Consider the following 15,027-nt stretch of genomic DNA (forward strand, 5'->3'; position numbering starts at 1 on the left):
CAGGATATATGCTGAACTTACACACAAATGTTATGATCAAAGTAGTAAAAAAATTAACTGAAGGGGTTTCAGTGAGATATTTTTAACAGAATCACCTTCTTTCATGACACTCCTGAACTGAAGATATTAGTTTTATTTATTCCTAAGAAAGACCATGCTTAGGAATAAATAAAAATACTCAATATACAAATAAAGGCTGGATTAACCTCTTTCTTTTTCCCTTAGTATTCCATATAAAATCAGCATATGGAAACAACTAAATCTGAAATATGCAAGTAAAATAATACTAAATTCACATTTTAATAATACCTCAACCACTGCCCAGCAATATACAGTGGAATTGCTGCTATCTGCTTGCTGGAGCTTTTAGGAGAGGGGAATAATGTGAATTCTCCTGCTACAGTGCTCTCCTACCTCAACATCCACCTCCAGAAGGTTCCAGCAGCTGATGGAGACAGGCACATCCACGGAGTAAAAAAAAATACAAATCAGGAGCCAATTACTCCCTCTTCCAGCTCTGACTCACCATCTAAATGTGCCTGGCTGCCCCTGCACACTAAAAATCAGGTGTTTCACCATCAAGCAGAAGCACTTAATCCAGGCTCCCTCCTCCCAGCTGGAGCTTGGGTTTGGGTTTCATTTCTTCAGAAACATTTCTGCATTCATTTGCATAAGTATATGAAATTGTTTCAGTGTCAAGTTTCTCCAGTAAAAGGCAGATTTTGGAGTGTGCCCCTAATACAGTTGACTCATCTAATCAAACCCAGGGGCATAGGTTTTTTCTGGGTAATAATTTGTTTATGGGCATCAGGACTATGAGAATTTGGCCTTCAGGCTTCACTGGTATTTCATTTAGGTGCAAAAGTTAGATTTAACATAAATTCTCACTGTTCACTCTGAGTTTGTATTTTCCAAAGGGCACAGGAAGTTATTTTATTAAGAGATATTACAAATTTATAACATGATATTTAAACAAAAATCCCCACAAACTGTACTTTTGAAACTTTTATGTCACATCACTGACAGGATAATTTATTTAATGTACATCTTACCCACAGAAATATCTACATGATTTTCAGTACAAAACCTTTAATAATTTAGCTCTCTTTCTTCAAAAACAACATAAATATTATAAAATACTGTGTTGCTCCCTACTAAGCCAACTCATAACTTGTACAGTAAATAAGGGATAAAATCTACAGCAGTGTTCAGTTATTTAGAAACACAACGAACTCTGCAAGCAGCACATCTACCTTGAATAATTAACTGCTTCCACTCCACTTGATGCTTCCTTTTAAATACTGCAAGAGGCTCAGATCCCCCTGTTTAATCTAACAGTAATGGTTTTAATTTGAAAATACACCTTTACAACAGTCTGTAAGGGAGGTACATCCACAAATAATTTTGAACTGGGAGTCTCACACAACTCCAGTTTGGATTCAGAAAAATTGACCTTTAACTCCTGTCAGAGCAGGTTAATGCACTTTGTGTTCAAACAACATTATCTGTCAGAATTTTATTTCAACCATACACTGTGGATCCATTAACATATATACACAACACCAGAGGTGCCTCCGTTTTCTTAAACTTCAATTTTTTATAGAGGTGTCCTGACTATTTGAACAGCATCAGACAATCTACAGCAGCACTTTCTGAAGGCTTTATAACAAATACTACAACAATTAAATTTCATTTCAAACATAAAGTGACTTTTAAGTTATGTGCTGTAATTCTCTTGACAAATATGCAAATAAATTTTAACCATAAGAAATATACTACTTTTTATGTTTTTCATATTTCTGAGACTGAACTACACAGTTGAAAACAAGGCAGCAACAGCCTGGCAACAATAAAACTGTATTTAACTCCTTGCACTGTTAAATCACACTTCAATATTCCCAAAAGGGTCAATTAGACACATTTTTTTTCCTTCAGAAAATTCAGACTCCATAGAGTTTTTCATCCCAAAGTGCTTTACAAATCACCTTAAGACAATCTGTGCTAAAATACAACCAGATCAAAGACATTTTAAAAAATAACACTGCCTTCTTCCCCTTGGCCAGACCCTCAGTGTCTGTAAAATGTCACATGGCAACCAAAGCCAACAGACCTAAGAGAATTTACACCTGTTGCAAATGCAGCCTTTTCACATAACTTCACTGGCTTTACTGACATTGCATAAAATATAAGTCCAGGATGGCTTTTAATAGCTAGCAAGTAAACACAGAGTCATTTTCTTAGTAATATTATAAACTCACTCACTGGCATTCAGAAAATGATGCCCATAATTTAAAATATATATATATACACCAAGTTAGCAGTATAAAGTATACACTGTGATTACTGGGCAAAATGTTCCCAGGAGCAGATTTATGTCCATAAATAAATCTTCCTCAACTATTTCCATGCAAGTTTACCCTCCTTGCTCTTAAGATTCTGCTTCTTTTTTATTTCTTAAACCAATTTCCCCAATACACATTAAGTAAGTACATTTCAACACAAACAATCACATCACACTGATTTATCAGAAGAGGCCAAACTACTTCCTCACGTTTCTCTAAGTAAGTAGCTCCTATGACACCAAAATGTTTCTCCAAGAAGCCAGGTGGGGAGCCCCAGTTTCCAAATTAGCCTTGTAATTTTGAGTCAAAATTTTCAGAAATTAAAATAGAATTCAAGTCCATTTTATTTTATCATAGTAGCTTTTAGAGGACTGTATCAAAAGCTTGCTCATTAGAAAAGACACATTTATCAACAGAATAAAAGCTTAAAAAAGGATGTCTTTATTTTTATTTAACAAATGACCGAAAATTATGTTACGATATTTCACATTCCTTTTAGGCTGTTGTTAAAAGCATTGCTGCTAATGCCAATATGCTTTTAAATGTTCTTTAACCTTTTTTGTTATAGACACCTTTTCTTAAGAATAGTATTTTATAGATACATAATAAGCCTTAAAAAAAATACCTGAGAGGTCTTGCCTGGGGATTGCCTGCTTCTACATATGGATGTAAATAATCCTTTATGTAGAGATCAGCAGCACTATTAGAATGGGTGCAAATGAGAATCCTGCTGGAATAAATGGATGCAAATAAAAAAGCAATGAAGAAACAGAAAACAATTCAAAGCAGTAGAATACAAAAGAAAGGAAACAGTGGCCATCTTCCTGCACATTCTTCTTCATGAACTACTCACTGACCTACTGCACTTCCCATGATTCAGCCCTCAGCTCAAACCCTTCAGTTATCAGTTACCAAACAGGATTTCAATAATCATTTTGCAATTAATCTAGACTTGTTTTGAAGACCAGCTTTATTATCTACCATGCTGCAAAACTTCCCATGCCGAGCAAATCACAGCCATTCTACACAACTTCCATTTTATTAATTTTGTTCTAAATGGCAAATACAAGCCAAGATTATAAAATTAGTTTATCATCCCAAACAATGAAGGATGGCTTGGGTTTGTTGGTTTCTAAGCTGGGTGGAAATTCTATATTTCTACCTTTGACTTGAATTTTAGCAAACAAAATCACATCCTCTGAGCTAGTGGAGTCCTGCTCTGCGTTCAGTGCCCCCTCTCACCTGGTGTCCTGCTGCTGGAGGATGTGCTTGACTGCCTGAGCCAGAGTGAAGGTTTTTCCTGTCCCATAGGGACCGATGATAAGAACAGGAGGCAGCTGTATGGAGAGTGGGGTGGTGATAGCCAGAACAGCCTCTTTCTGCTTCGCGTTCAGCCGAGGGTCCAACTGCTCATCCCATTGCCTGCGCAAAGGTTACAAACCCAGGTTACAAACAGAGGTTACAAACAGGAGCTCTCACAATCCTCTGCCAGGCAGAAATCAAATCAGGGATGGTTTCAAAAGCGTTACAGAAACTGAAGAGCCTTTACAGAGCTGCTGTGTGGATTGTGTTGCTGAGGAACATGAAACAAACCAACAAATCTAGCAAAACAATCATGTTTTAATCATAATAATTTGCCATTTGCAATGAATCAGTTGTGGGGTGGGGTTTCAACCTATTCTCAATTTACATCATCCCACCTAACAACAGTTAACCTGCAGATCACACATTTTAGAAGAAGGACATACTGCACCGTTCCCTGATAAAAAAGCAGGTAAACATACTATGATTTCTCTACTATTACCATGCAAATAAAAGTTCCATTAGTTATGTCTTTTCCCTGCAGCATTTACACTGTTAACTTTAAAAATAACCAGTTATACAACCCAGGGCTTGGTAGAAGTTATCTAAAATCAAATTTAAAAACTACTGGCTACCAATTAACTGCAGACTTCACTTTTTTTTTTTTTTTTGAGATCATCAGGGCACATACCTCTAATGGGAAAGAAGTCTTAAAAAAAGGATTTTTGTTGTAAGCAGCCAGTGATGCCAGCATTGGGAGGAAGATGCTTTCAGAAAATTCCAATGAGCATAAGAAGTTAAAGATTTCTAGACAGAGTTTTTAATATTCCCACTGACAGATTTAAAAGTAGACATGCATAGTAAAAAACACCTGTCACTGCTGCACATATGGCCATACTTTGGTAATGTGATCTGCTTTGGTACAAGCACCACACTTCTTACAGTCTGGGAAAGTTTCTGTTCAGAAGTAGTTCGCAACAGGGAGCAAGATCAAGAGGGAATTGACTACATTTTAACTTTTAAGATGCCTATGAACAACAAGCTGGCAAGAGACTAAGAAATATAGAAAAGGAACAGCGACATAAAACAGACATAGAAGAAAAACAGGAAAGACAGCTTGGAGTTAGCTTGATTCTTAAGGAAGGACAAATCAAGCCACCAGATGGAACTGATTTAAACTGAACTATAATCATTACATATTTTATTTATGTATACAAAAAAATACAAAACATTATACCAACGTGCAACTGGTATGTACATAGAAGTTCTATCCTACTTGTCTTGACTCCTTTTTATTGAAATCACTGCTATTCTCAAACACTATTTCCTTGTAAGATTCACTCTAAACCTAATTAAGTCAGTGAACAGATTGTCACTGACCTCCATTAGCTTTGTAGTGTAACTCTAAATAGAACTTATTCCCTTCTTCCTCTCAGCTGTCAAAGCTCTGATGCACACAGTGATCATCCCACCAGAACACTGATCCCACCCTTGTACTGGATCTCTTCTTACAGTTCCAGAAACAAACTATAATTAATTTTTCCAGTGGTTTTTGTCATATAATACTCACTGTCTCAGCTTTCTGACAGATTGTTTTCCTTTTAATGCCTGGGCTATCTCCTGATTTCTCCTGCATCACAATCACACTCCTAATTCTCACCTTCAAGACCCCACACGACTCCTCCCAGGCTGTGCAGAATATCAGTTCCACATTCCTCTCATTTCCCTGCTCTCCAAGCACAGAAACCTCATGACTTTTACCAAGAGCAAGAATACTGACCATATTCCCTGAGCCACACAGCCTCACATTTCTCCTCCCTAAGCTTCCTCTTCCAGACAAACTATTTTCACTGCATCAGCCTTAAGTTTCTTTAGAAATATATATATAACACAGGGGTTTATAATTTCATAAAGGAAACTGTGAGATGTGTATAGAAAGAATCTCTGGGCTGCTTGCAAGCACAGGGCTGGTCCTTTAGGAGTCATTGCCACACCTTCCACAGCCACACCCTCTGGGATATGGCCAAATCTGGGCTCACTGCAGATCAACAAGTGCTAATGGATCAGCCCTTGCAAACTGGACCCTGCACTCTTGGGACCCTGCAGAGCACTCTGGAACTGGCACTGCCATTCCTATAAAGTATCATGTTTTCAGGAGGACGCAGCACATAAATTAACAGCAGCAGGTTTGTTCTCTGCAGCCACAGGAGAACTGTGATGCCTCCAAACCTCCAGCTCAGCCCCAGAGAGAACCTCTCAGTGGGTTCTGGGCTGGGAGGATCATTCCTCTTGTTTTATTCAGCACAGTGTCCCTCCCCCCAGCATCAGTAATGAGGAGCAGGCTTATTTCCTGTTTGAGGACAGAGTTCAGCCATCTGCTCTGAGAAATACAGAGCTGCATTGCCACCCAACCTCTGATTTTGAAGTGTTAGTGTACCTGTTGGGACTCCAGGGTATGGTGGGAGTCATGCTGACATCTGGAAACAAAATGCCATTGTCCTTAATCCTGTCCAAGGCATAATGCATTTCACAGAGGGGTAACCGGTTCAACTGGAACTGAAGCTCAACCTGCACAACAAACCAATAATAAACAGAGAGGTAACAAAAAAGGTTCACTTAGAAAATGCTCATTAGATTTTGCTGTACATGATACATTTTTATCTTCCTGCACACCACTGGCTCTCAGAAGAAAACAGCAAACAGCGTTCAATCCAAAAATCTGTGATAAAATTAACTTGCTTTTCTGTTGTTGTTGTTTAGAATCAAAGATAAATACAGCATTTTCTTTAATTTAATTTTGTTGTTTTAGTTTTAAGATTCTATTCCACTGTACCTTTGGAAAAAAATTAAAGGGAAAGCATTCTTGGATTTTTTTTTTAATACAAAAAACACTCCTGGAAAAAAACATTATTGTCCTAAAACATCGTTTTTAAAAATGTAAGCTTTCATCTCCTATTGTAAGAACCTCAAGAAAATGTCAGGCCAGAAGTTTTACCATATCAACAAATTATATAAATCAGCCAAGATAAACTCCAAACATTATTTCTAGTCAAACACTCTGGAATAGCATAACTTGTAATTTTTGTTCAATTATTAGGACTCCCGAAAAGTTAATTTCTAACAATTAGCTGCTTACCAATACATTCTTGGTTTTGTTCTCTCAATTACAGGTGTTTCAATGCTAGTATATAAAAGCTATTGCCAACATAAATTCTGGTACAAAGCCAGAAACATCACGCAGAGCACTTAACATTCCTGATTCAATTCAGAACAGAACAATGAATAGTGAAAGTAGTTGACACACACACACACTGAAAGGGTAAAGAGAAAAGTACATTCTAAATTTGAACAAGGGATAAAAGCATTTCCTGGGGAAATTATTCATTAAAACAGTTCACTCAGATTATCATTTACACTGATTTAAATTTGCAATACTTAATCTCTCCAGAAACAAATTAATCTGATCAGAGTATTATGCCGAAGAACTCCGCGTTCACAGCAGAAGCCTTTAGACAAAATTTGACACAGATCTGCACTAAAACCAGTATAAAAGCACTAAAAACTGCTGAAGAACTTCAAGAGACTAATACACATTTTAAGGTCTATTTCCAAAGCACTGCTATCACTATATATTTATGTAATTACTGTGCTACAAATCTAATAAGCATTTTTGATTAAATAGGAGTAAGTAAGTCTCTTTCTGAGATTTACAATGAGTGTGAATATATTACCAACAGCAGCCACATCACTGCAATCTGTCTGCAAAAGCACCCCCCCATGGAAGTAGCAATATAAAGGAAAATAAAAGTGATCACTTCTCTTTCAAAGTCATATAAACTCCCCTCAGGAACCTTCTCCTACGGAGAAGAATTTGCCATACAGAGGAATAATTTATTCTTCTAGATTTAACTACTTGTTGTACCTGACACTCCTTTATCTACCCACAAAGCTCCTTTCCCACCACAGGGATCACTCTGGTGTACCAGTAATGTTTACTACTTGCGGATCATCTCCATCAAAAGGCTTTGTAAATTAGCATTTTCTTTTTCCTACTCTTATTTCAGTATTACAGCATTCATATCATTATGTAGCATGTAAAATCAACACTAGCTTTGCTGTAAATAAACAGTGTTTGCTTGTATCCCTGCAGAGTGTAGCCATTAACTTTCCATCTCTGGCAGATATAGAGACATTAAATATTCATCTTGACTACCACATTTTACAGCAAGATGTACAACCGTAAGTCTGAAGACAAGGGCAGCAACAAATCTGACAGCATTAAGCATGGAGTTCACAGAGGTGTTTGGAACTGCTAAGAAAACTTCTTTTTAATAGGACACATGAAAATTCAAGAATTCTTCTTCCACCCCATGCAATTTGTGGCCCCCAGCCCCTCAGCCCCATTCTGCACAGCAGGGCTGGCACTTCTCAGCAGCGACAGCACAGCTCACCCTGCCCCATGGGCACCTCGAGCTCCTCCACAAGCTCTGTCCTCCCCATCCCTCCCCCAGGGCTCATTTTTCCCCCAAGCACAACCTGCAGGTGTTGGGAAAGACTGCCACTCAAATAGCAATGATCCCAAACTCCTGGTTTGATCTATCCAAGAAAAATATCTTTGCCCAGACAGACCCAAGGCTGACAGAAAGCCACACAACCTAACAAGAGTAATTTAAATGCAGAAAAACTGTGATGCTCGTCTGGGTGACACTTTAACAGCCCCTTCTGGGAGTCCAAGCAAGGTGCCTGGCATTAAATATCTCCTATTATCTACCTGCATTCACCACTTTCTTAGCAGCTTGTGATTTGTTTTGCTTTTAATACTGCTTGGATGGAATCAAATAGTTTTATTTGTTGTTGCAGAGCACTGAATGGGGCCATCTGGGAAGGAGAGGCATGTAACCTGCTTTAATATACATTCCACAATCAGAAAACAGTGGGAAAGGAAGTTAATCCATTGCCAGGTTCACAGAGCAGGACAGAGAACAGAGAAGAACACACTCCAAGAATAAAAGTGTGGCAGCAGCCACAGTGCTTTAAAGTTCACTCCACTCCACCTTTATGAATGGTTTACTGATAAAAGCAGAATTGTGTATTTATTATAGTTAAGCCAGAACAGCAGGTAAACAAGGCACCACCAAGTTTCTGAGACTAATTATAAGGAAAAGAAAAAGCAAAGGAGCTACCTAACTTATCCAAAATCCACAGAAATCAAAGCAGTGTTTAAGAATCACATAGGGAATATCAACTCTACTGAAGAGAGCAGAAAAACCTCCAGCACCTTTAACAAAAACTCTGCACATCCAAATTACAACCTCCTCACTTCTAAACTGAGGATTGCTTTCCAAAATTTCAGTTAATAATAATCATTAAAAAATTCCTCATCATTAAAATTCATTCAAATATAGGTAATGCTTGAAGAATCTGACAACTACTTCAATGATACACATAAAAAGCACTAAATGATTTTACAAACAACATTAGGACTCAATTTCTAATGCAGAATAGATCTGCTGCCTCGGGTCAAGATTATTAAGACACTCAAGGAAAAATTAGCCAGTTCCTGAAGCCCCAGCTCATTTTGCATTCCAGTCAAGTTTCAAACACAATCAATTAGTAAGTTTAATTATTGTTTTAAGAAAACAAACACAAAACCAGGAGCTCAGAACGACATAAATCTTCCCAGACCAATTATCCATGTTAAATTAAGACATTAGGATTCTTCCATATGTTTCCTCAAAACAAAACAAATGGGATGAGATAAACCTTGGGTGAAAATGCATTCATTCCAGGCAATTCTAGTGACCTTAATCTGAGGTTGTTTCTGTTTGGTAAGCAGACCGGTTATGGAGGCAAAACAAACAAAAGGCAAAGAGCTCTGACACCACAACCACCACCAGGCAGACCCACCTGCATTTCACAATCTGCCCGAAGATTCAGCTCCTCGCAGCACTCCCTGGATACCCTCAAGAAAATATAATCCTTTGTCTTCTCCTCGATAGCTGCTTCATAAACCTTCTCTTTGGTTCCTTGGGTCTGTGCTGACTTTTCTTTAGTGACAGGCAATAAATAAACAGCATTGACTTTGGTCATCACCAGCCGTCCAGCCAAAGTGTCTTCAGAGAGCGTCTCAGTGAGCTTAAAGCGACCAAAAAGTTGTCCATTTTGGGCATATTTTGCACCTCCAGAAACACCAGTGAGCATGAAGCTTGCTACAATCTGCAATTGCACTTTTATGTTGAACCTAAGTGAGAAAGCATCGAGTCAGTGCACAAAAATGCTCTCAGATTTTGAAATTTCAGGCATTCAGAATGAAGAGTCACTTCATTAATTAATTTTTAAGTATGAACAAGTACAGTCAAACTGGCCCTTTGTCAGTATGCAGCTATCAAATATCCACACTTTTTCCTCTTGACTGTAACCTAGAAAGTACATATTTAAAACAATCAACATCTATGAAGTTTAAAAATAGAACCCTCACAAGAGAGAAACAAATACTAGATAACAAAAAAATCTTAGAGTGAATGAATTACATGTCCCAAAGCAGTAAAATTTCTATTTTAACAGTCTGTAATCGTGTGGTAGGTATGCAAGGGGAGACAAGCAGGCAAAGATCAGAGCAAGATTCCCATTTATCCCATGTGCCTCTTCCAGGCTGCACACCAAAGAGGGCAATCTCCATCTTAAAAAGTAAATGGTATTATACCTATAATTCAGAGGGATTGATTAAAATGCATTCAAACAAATCAGATTGTAGGCATTAAAATGATATCATTTCATTTGAAATGAGGGAATGGCATCACAAGCTCAGCCCTATAAACCATGTATCCACAGAATTCCTATTAGCAACAGCTTCCTCCTGTAATCAGAGAAGTAACAAATTCATCCTTTGCAGTTATCATTTTCCAGAAGTCACATGCACAACACATTAAAGTGACTTATTGGCACATTTTATTGACCTCTCACCAATAAAAAGTAATCTCTTCCTAGTGTGCTGGGGTTTTTAAAAAAGATTGCTTCAACCTGGTTTTAAAAAGAACAAAGGGGAAAAGAAGTCTGACAGTAGAGTAACAATATTCAGTTCTTTTCTCATCAGCAACTTTTTCCTAAATTTGTAACAAATTACAGGAAAAAAAAAGTAAAACCCATTCAATGAAATCAAACCTCTTGGAAAGATACATTCTTTTCTTATAATACTTTATAGACTCATACTGATTTTATTTGATCTGTTCTTCTTATAATTTTTATTTTATCCTAATAAACTGGTAATTGCTCATTTAAGCCTTGCAGTACTAATAATCATAAGCCTCTAACAATAAAATCCAACATTTTAGTTTGGCAATTAAACATCTACCAAACCAATCAGATGTATTTTTTCAGATCTGCCAAACCACAAATCTTGCACAAAAACTGTACGCTTGCCCCCATGTGGTAACAGCTCCTTCTTTACAGAATATGGGCATTGTCAGATCTGAATTTCCCAGTCCTCCACTCTCCAAAAGCAAGGGAAATTTTCTCACCTAACAAGGATCTGTTGGGTTATCACTGACCACAGAGGTTACTGCACAATCTATAGTGAAAGCATTCACCCAATCCTTCCCATTTCCACACGTAACAATAAAAACCCCATAACAAAGACACAAGCTCTCTTCTATTGAAGTGCTGCACTATTCCAAAGGAGCTATCAGCAAGTCAGCCACATCTGAAACAGAACTCATATCTCCTTGTTAAAACACTATATAAAACATTTAACTGAGTAACAAGGGCTGGGAATTCTTACTGAGACACAATCATTTGCTATTGTGAATTTATTTTGTTGAAACTTCCCTAAAGTTGATCCCTATGCTGCTGAATATGTATCAGCTGAAATTCAGATTCATAAAAATATGCTGTAAAACAGTTTTATTGCATTTCTGAGACAAGGCACAGGTTAGTGTTTTCATAAATGATGGAACTGCATCTGCTATGCTGAAGGGAATCTCAAGTTTAGATTCTCAAGCAATTTCCATTGAGCAAGCTGACACCTTCTGGCAAACTACAAAACTACAAAATCCTCACAGGATTTGATTTTTTAAAAATTCAAAATTGCTTCTTTCATCCATTTCTCACCCTTGCTTTGGAGGGTTAGACAAAATAAGGTCAAACTTATTAAAAAAAAAAACAACAAAATATTTTATTTCCTCCTAAGCACTTCAAATGCCAGCTACCTGCAGTGTTCATGAAGCAGCTACAAGAAAACCTGTTGTTCATATTTAAAACCATAGAATAATTATGAAGAATAACTTCATAAATCATTAATCATCCAGTACCAATGCAAACAATAAATTCCCCAAAGGCAAACAAACCCATCCTGGCCAAAGCCCCAGGTGCCACTTTGCAAAAGCACATTCAGCACATTTGCTCTGACACTGACACCTGCAGGGTTCAGGGTGTGCAGTGGGACACCTGCCTGGGGAGGGATCAGTGGAACACACAGTAATGACAAAAGCAAATTTATTTTCCATCAGAGCCAGTCCTTGACGTGTTCACAGCCTTGAGGATAAATCTGCTCTGTAATTCTGGGAGCATGGAAGGAGCTGTCTGTCACCTCACACCCTTTTATGTTCATACAAGAAATGTTCTAGTCACTCTAACAAGTATATATTGCTTTTCTCTTCAATATGCAAGACAGAAAGGAAGAGTTTTAAATCCATTAACAGATATTTAGACTCTCCGAAACCCAACTACTATCAAGATTGGAAGAGTGCTTTGGTCTTCCTCAAAACCAGTGTGCTTGTACTTGGAAATTCAACAGCAGTACTCCCTTATTATTCTACTTTGTGATACTCATGTGGAGTAACTTGTATAAATGTCTCTTGAAATATTAAAATAAACAAAATTTAAAAGTAAAGTTCTCTGAGAGTGTGCAGAACTCCCTTATAACTGAATTCAAGATATGTTCAAGCCACTGCAACTGTCACCCAATACTGCCCAGTTCCACTCAGGTGATCCCACACAAAGTCTGAACCAGCACCTTCCCAGAAAGTGAGAAACCATCAACATTCTTCAAACCCAAGGATCCACTTCAATCTGACACTCCTGTTACCCCAGTGCTGTCAGAAAACCACACTGCCAATCCTACTTTTACAATGTACATTCACAAACGCTGCAAGTGCAACAGTTCAGCAGCACTGTCACTGCGGCACCACTTCAGAGTGGTACAGCCCACTTGCATCTGCATTTCTCAGCCATTTCCAGGCTTGCAACCCTGACACTTCACTGGAGAATACCCAGTGTGTGATCTTAGCCACAAAGGAGTGGAAATGGCTGCTGGTTTGAGCCTTCTTGCAATAAAGTGGGTCAGCTACAAGATCAAAAGAATGTTTGTCATCAATGCTATCAAAACAGAAGATTTCAAGAACATTATTAACTTACTTTTAACTTAATCAAGTAATAAATTACTGCTGCATCAAATAGACCAAAGGGGAAGCATTACATACAGAATATACTTATTTTTCTTTCATTTCTCCAGGTTTGATGCTCTTTGGTGTCCTATGAGGCATGAAAGTGCAACTCCCAAGGTGAAAATTCTATCAGTAAAAATACTTCTTATGTTTTAATGGTATTTCATAATATTTACTTTAAATCAACTTTTGTTTCAAAAGGCATTAGAAGAGTCAACCTGTTTATAAATGTGTATGATAGAGAATATTTCTGTAAGCTGGGAACAGTGTTCAAGCATGGTTCCTCCATGTGTTAGACTCCAGCTCAAGAGCAGAGAGCAGAAGTGATAAAAGATAAGAAACAGCTAAAACACTGCCCTTCAGCTGAGATTTAAAAAAGTAATTGAACCCTTTTTCTGCTTTAAAAGTAACGGAAATACAACTATTCACAGTATTTTCTTTCTAAGTTCTAGAGGGTTCATTCAACTGAACCTCTGTAGCTCCATGAATGGTTCTTCATCTCAAAAAAGACTTCCTGATTTGGAACTTCAGGTAATTGATAAAACTAATTTTGCTACCCAATTAGGCTACAATGAGGTTATATGTTTCAGACTTTCCATTCTGATTAGTGGCAAAACTCTAAAACGCTTTAGTACCACATGAATACAGGAAAGATTTTTGACCATAAATATTAAACTAAAAAAAAGAAAAAAAGTCCACATGGATGTCAGTAAGTGTAAATATCACATCTTTTTCAAGCATCTACACCAGCTGGGTAATTTGTACATAACACCTAAAGACACAACAAACCAAACAATATATATTATATGCCTTTTATTAGAACTTTTATTCAGAAACTCTGTGTCAACCTATTTAGGAAATAAAGTCAGCTGCCACATCATCACAAGATTAGTCTGATCCACCCACAGTTCAACTCTTTTTACAAAGATTTTATATATTTCTTTGCTATAACCTACTTTCACAAAGGAACAAAAATATAACTATTACTAATATATTTTTGTATAGACAGACAATAAACTAGAAACAAAATTAACAAAACCCTGTGCAACAGCTGTTTAGCGCCTGAAAGTGTAAGCACAGACTGATACACAATGTTTGTTTTCAATGAATTAGCAGTCATTTACATTTAAGTGCTAGTGACCTTTACCAAGTATTACTATTCCTTGACTTGTTCAGGTTCAGGTCAAAGAAACAGAAAGCCTCAATATCTTCAAGAAGCAGGAAGCTTTAATGAAAAAAGCTGTCAACCTCATTTTAATAGGAATATTTTTATAAAGGAATTACTTACTTGCTAACTTCCTTATACTGTGCTATTTCCTCAATATACAGGAGGTCATGGAGCCGTGACTGATAGTTGGTCTTGGTCAATGATTTGTCCAGGACAGATTGTGTGAACAGCTGGTCAGCAGACAGAGGGATTTGGTATCTGGTGAGAAGGCTCTTCTCCAATTCAGTAGTTTCATTAGGCTCAAACTCCACAATAGTCTTGGAGGTGGAATCCCAACGCTTGGCTGTGGTCAGGAGCTGTTGCCGTGCGTGCATCAGGTATTCAAGGTCTGCATGGACAGAGCAGGGAAGGGGAGCTTTGTTTTTACAAACCCCAGCTGGCTTGCTTTTATCTCAAAAAAAAACCCAATCAAACAAAACCCACTAGTAAAAACAATCCCCTCAAGAGATACCTAAACACAGGCAAAGTGTTCTCTGCCCACAACACCTTTAGAAAGTTCACTGCTGGTATTTACTACCCCTACTTTTCAGGTGTGCACAGAAAGCAAGCAGGCTCTCCAAGAGTATCAGGAAAATAAAACATTCTACAGATAGCAATTAGAATTAATAAAGACAAAAAAGCACTTTTACTTGAACAGTTTGAAGGACTTGGCACTACAATACACTTTAAAACTCAACTGCAACATCCTCTCATTTCAAAATTATTAAATAGTGTG

The 15,027-nt window shown here is 37.5% G+C and overlaps 1 protein-coding gene across 4 annotated transcripts in view; it reads right to left on the reverse strand.

Annotated features, from left to right (window-relative positions):
* Positions 1–15,027, reverse strand: part of HELZ (helicase with zinc finger) — an 85,520-nt gene that overhangs the window by 36,519 nt on the left and 33,974 nt on the right. For 2 of the 4 annotated variants that reach the window (XM_072936949.1, XM_072936952.1), the window contains 5 exons: positions 14,373–14,640; positions 9,552–9,885; positions 6,082–6,212; positions 3,585–3,764; positions 2,968–3,069 (listed from right to left, as the gene is read on the reverse strand). In XM_072936949.1, coding sequence (XP_072793050.1) covers positions 2,968–3,069; positions 3,585–3,764; positions 6,082–6,212; positions 9,552–9,885; positions 14,373–14,640 — 1,015 coding nt within the window. Of the gene's footprint in view, positions 1–2,967; positions 3,073–3,584; positions 3,765–6,081; positions 6,213–9,551; positions 9,886–14,372; positions 14,641–15,027 lie in introns of all 4 variants that reach the window. The other 2 variants (XM_072936948.1, XM_072936950.1) reach the window with 1 other exon arrangement.

Source organism: Taeniopygia guttata, chromosome 18 (genome assembly GCF_048771995.1).
Source record: "Taeniopygia guttata chromosome 18, bTaeGut7.mat, whole genome shotgun sequence".
Lineage (NCBI taxonomy): Eukaryota > Metazoa > Chordata > Aves > Passeriformes > Estrildidae > Taeniopygia > Taeniopygia guttata.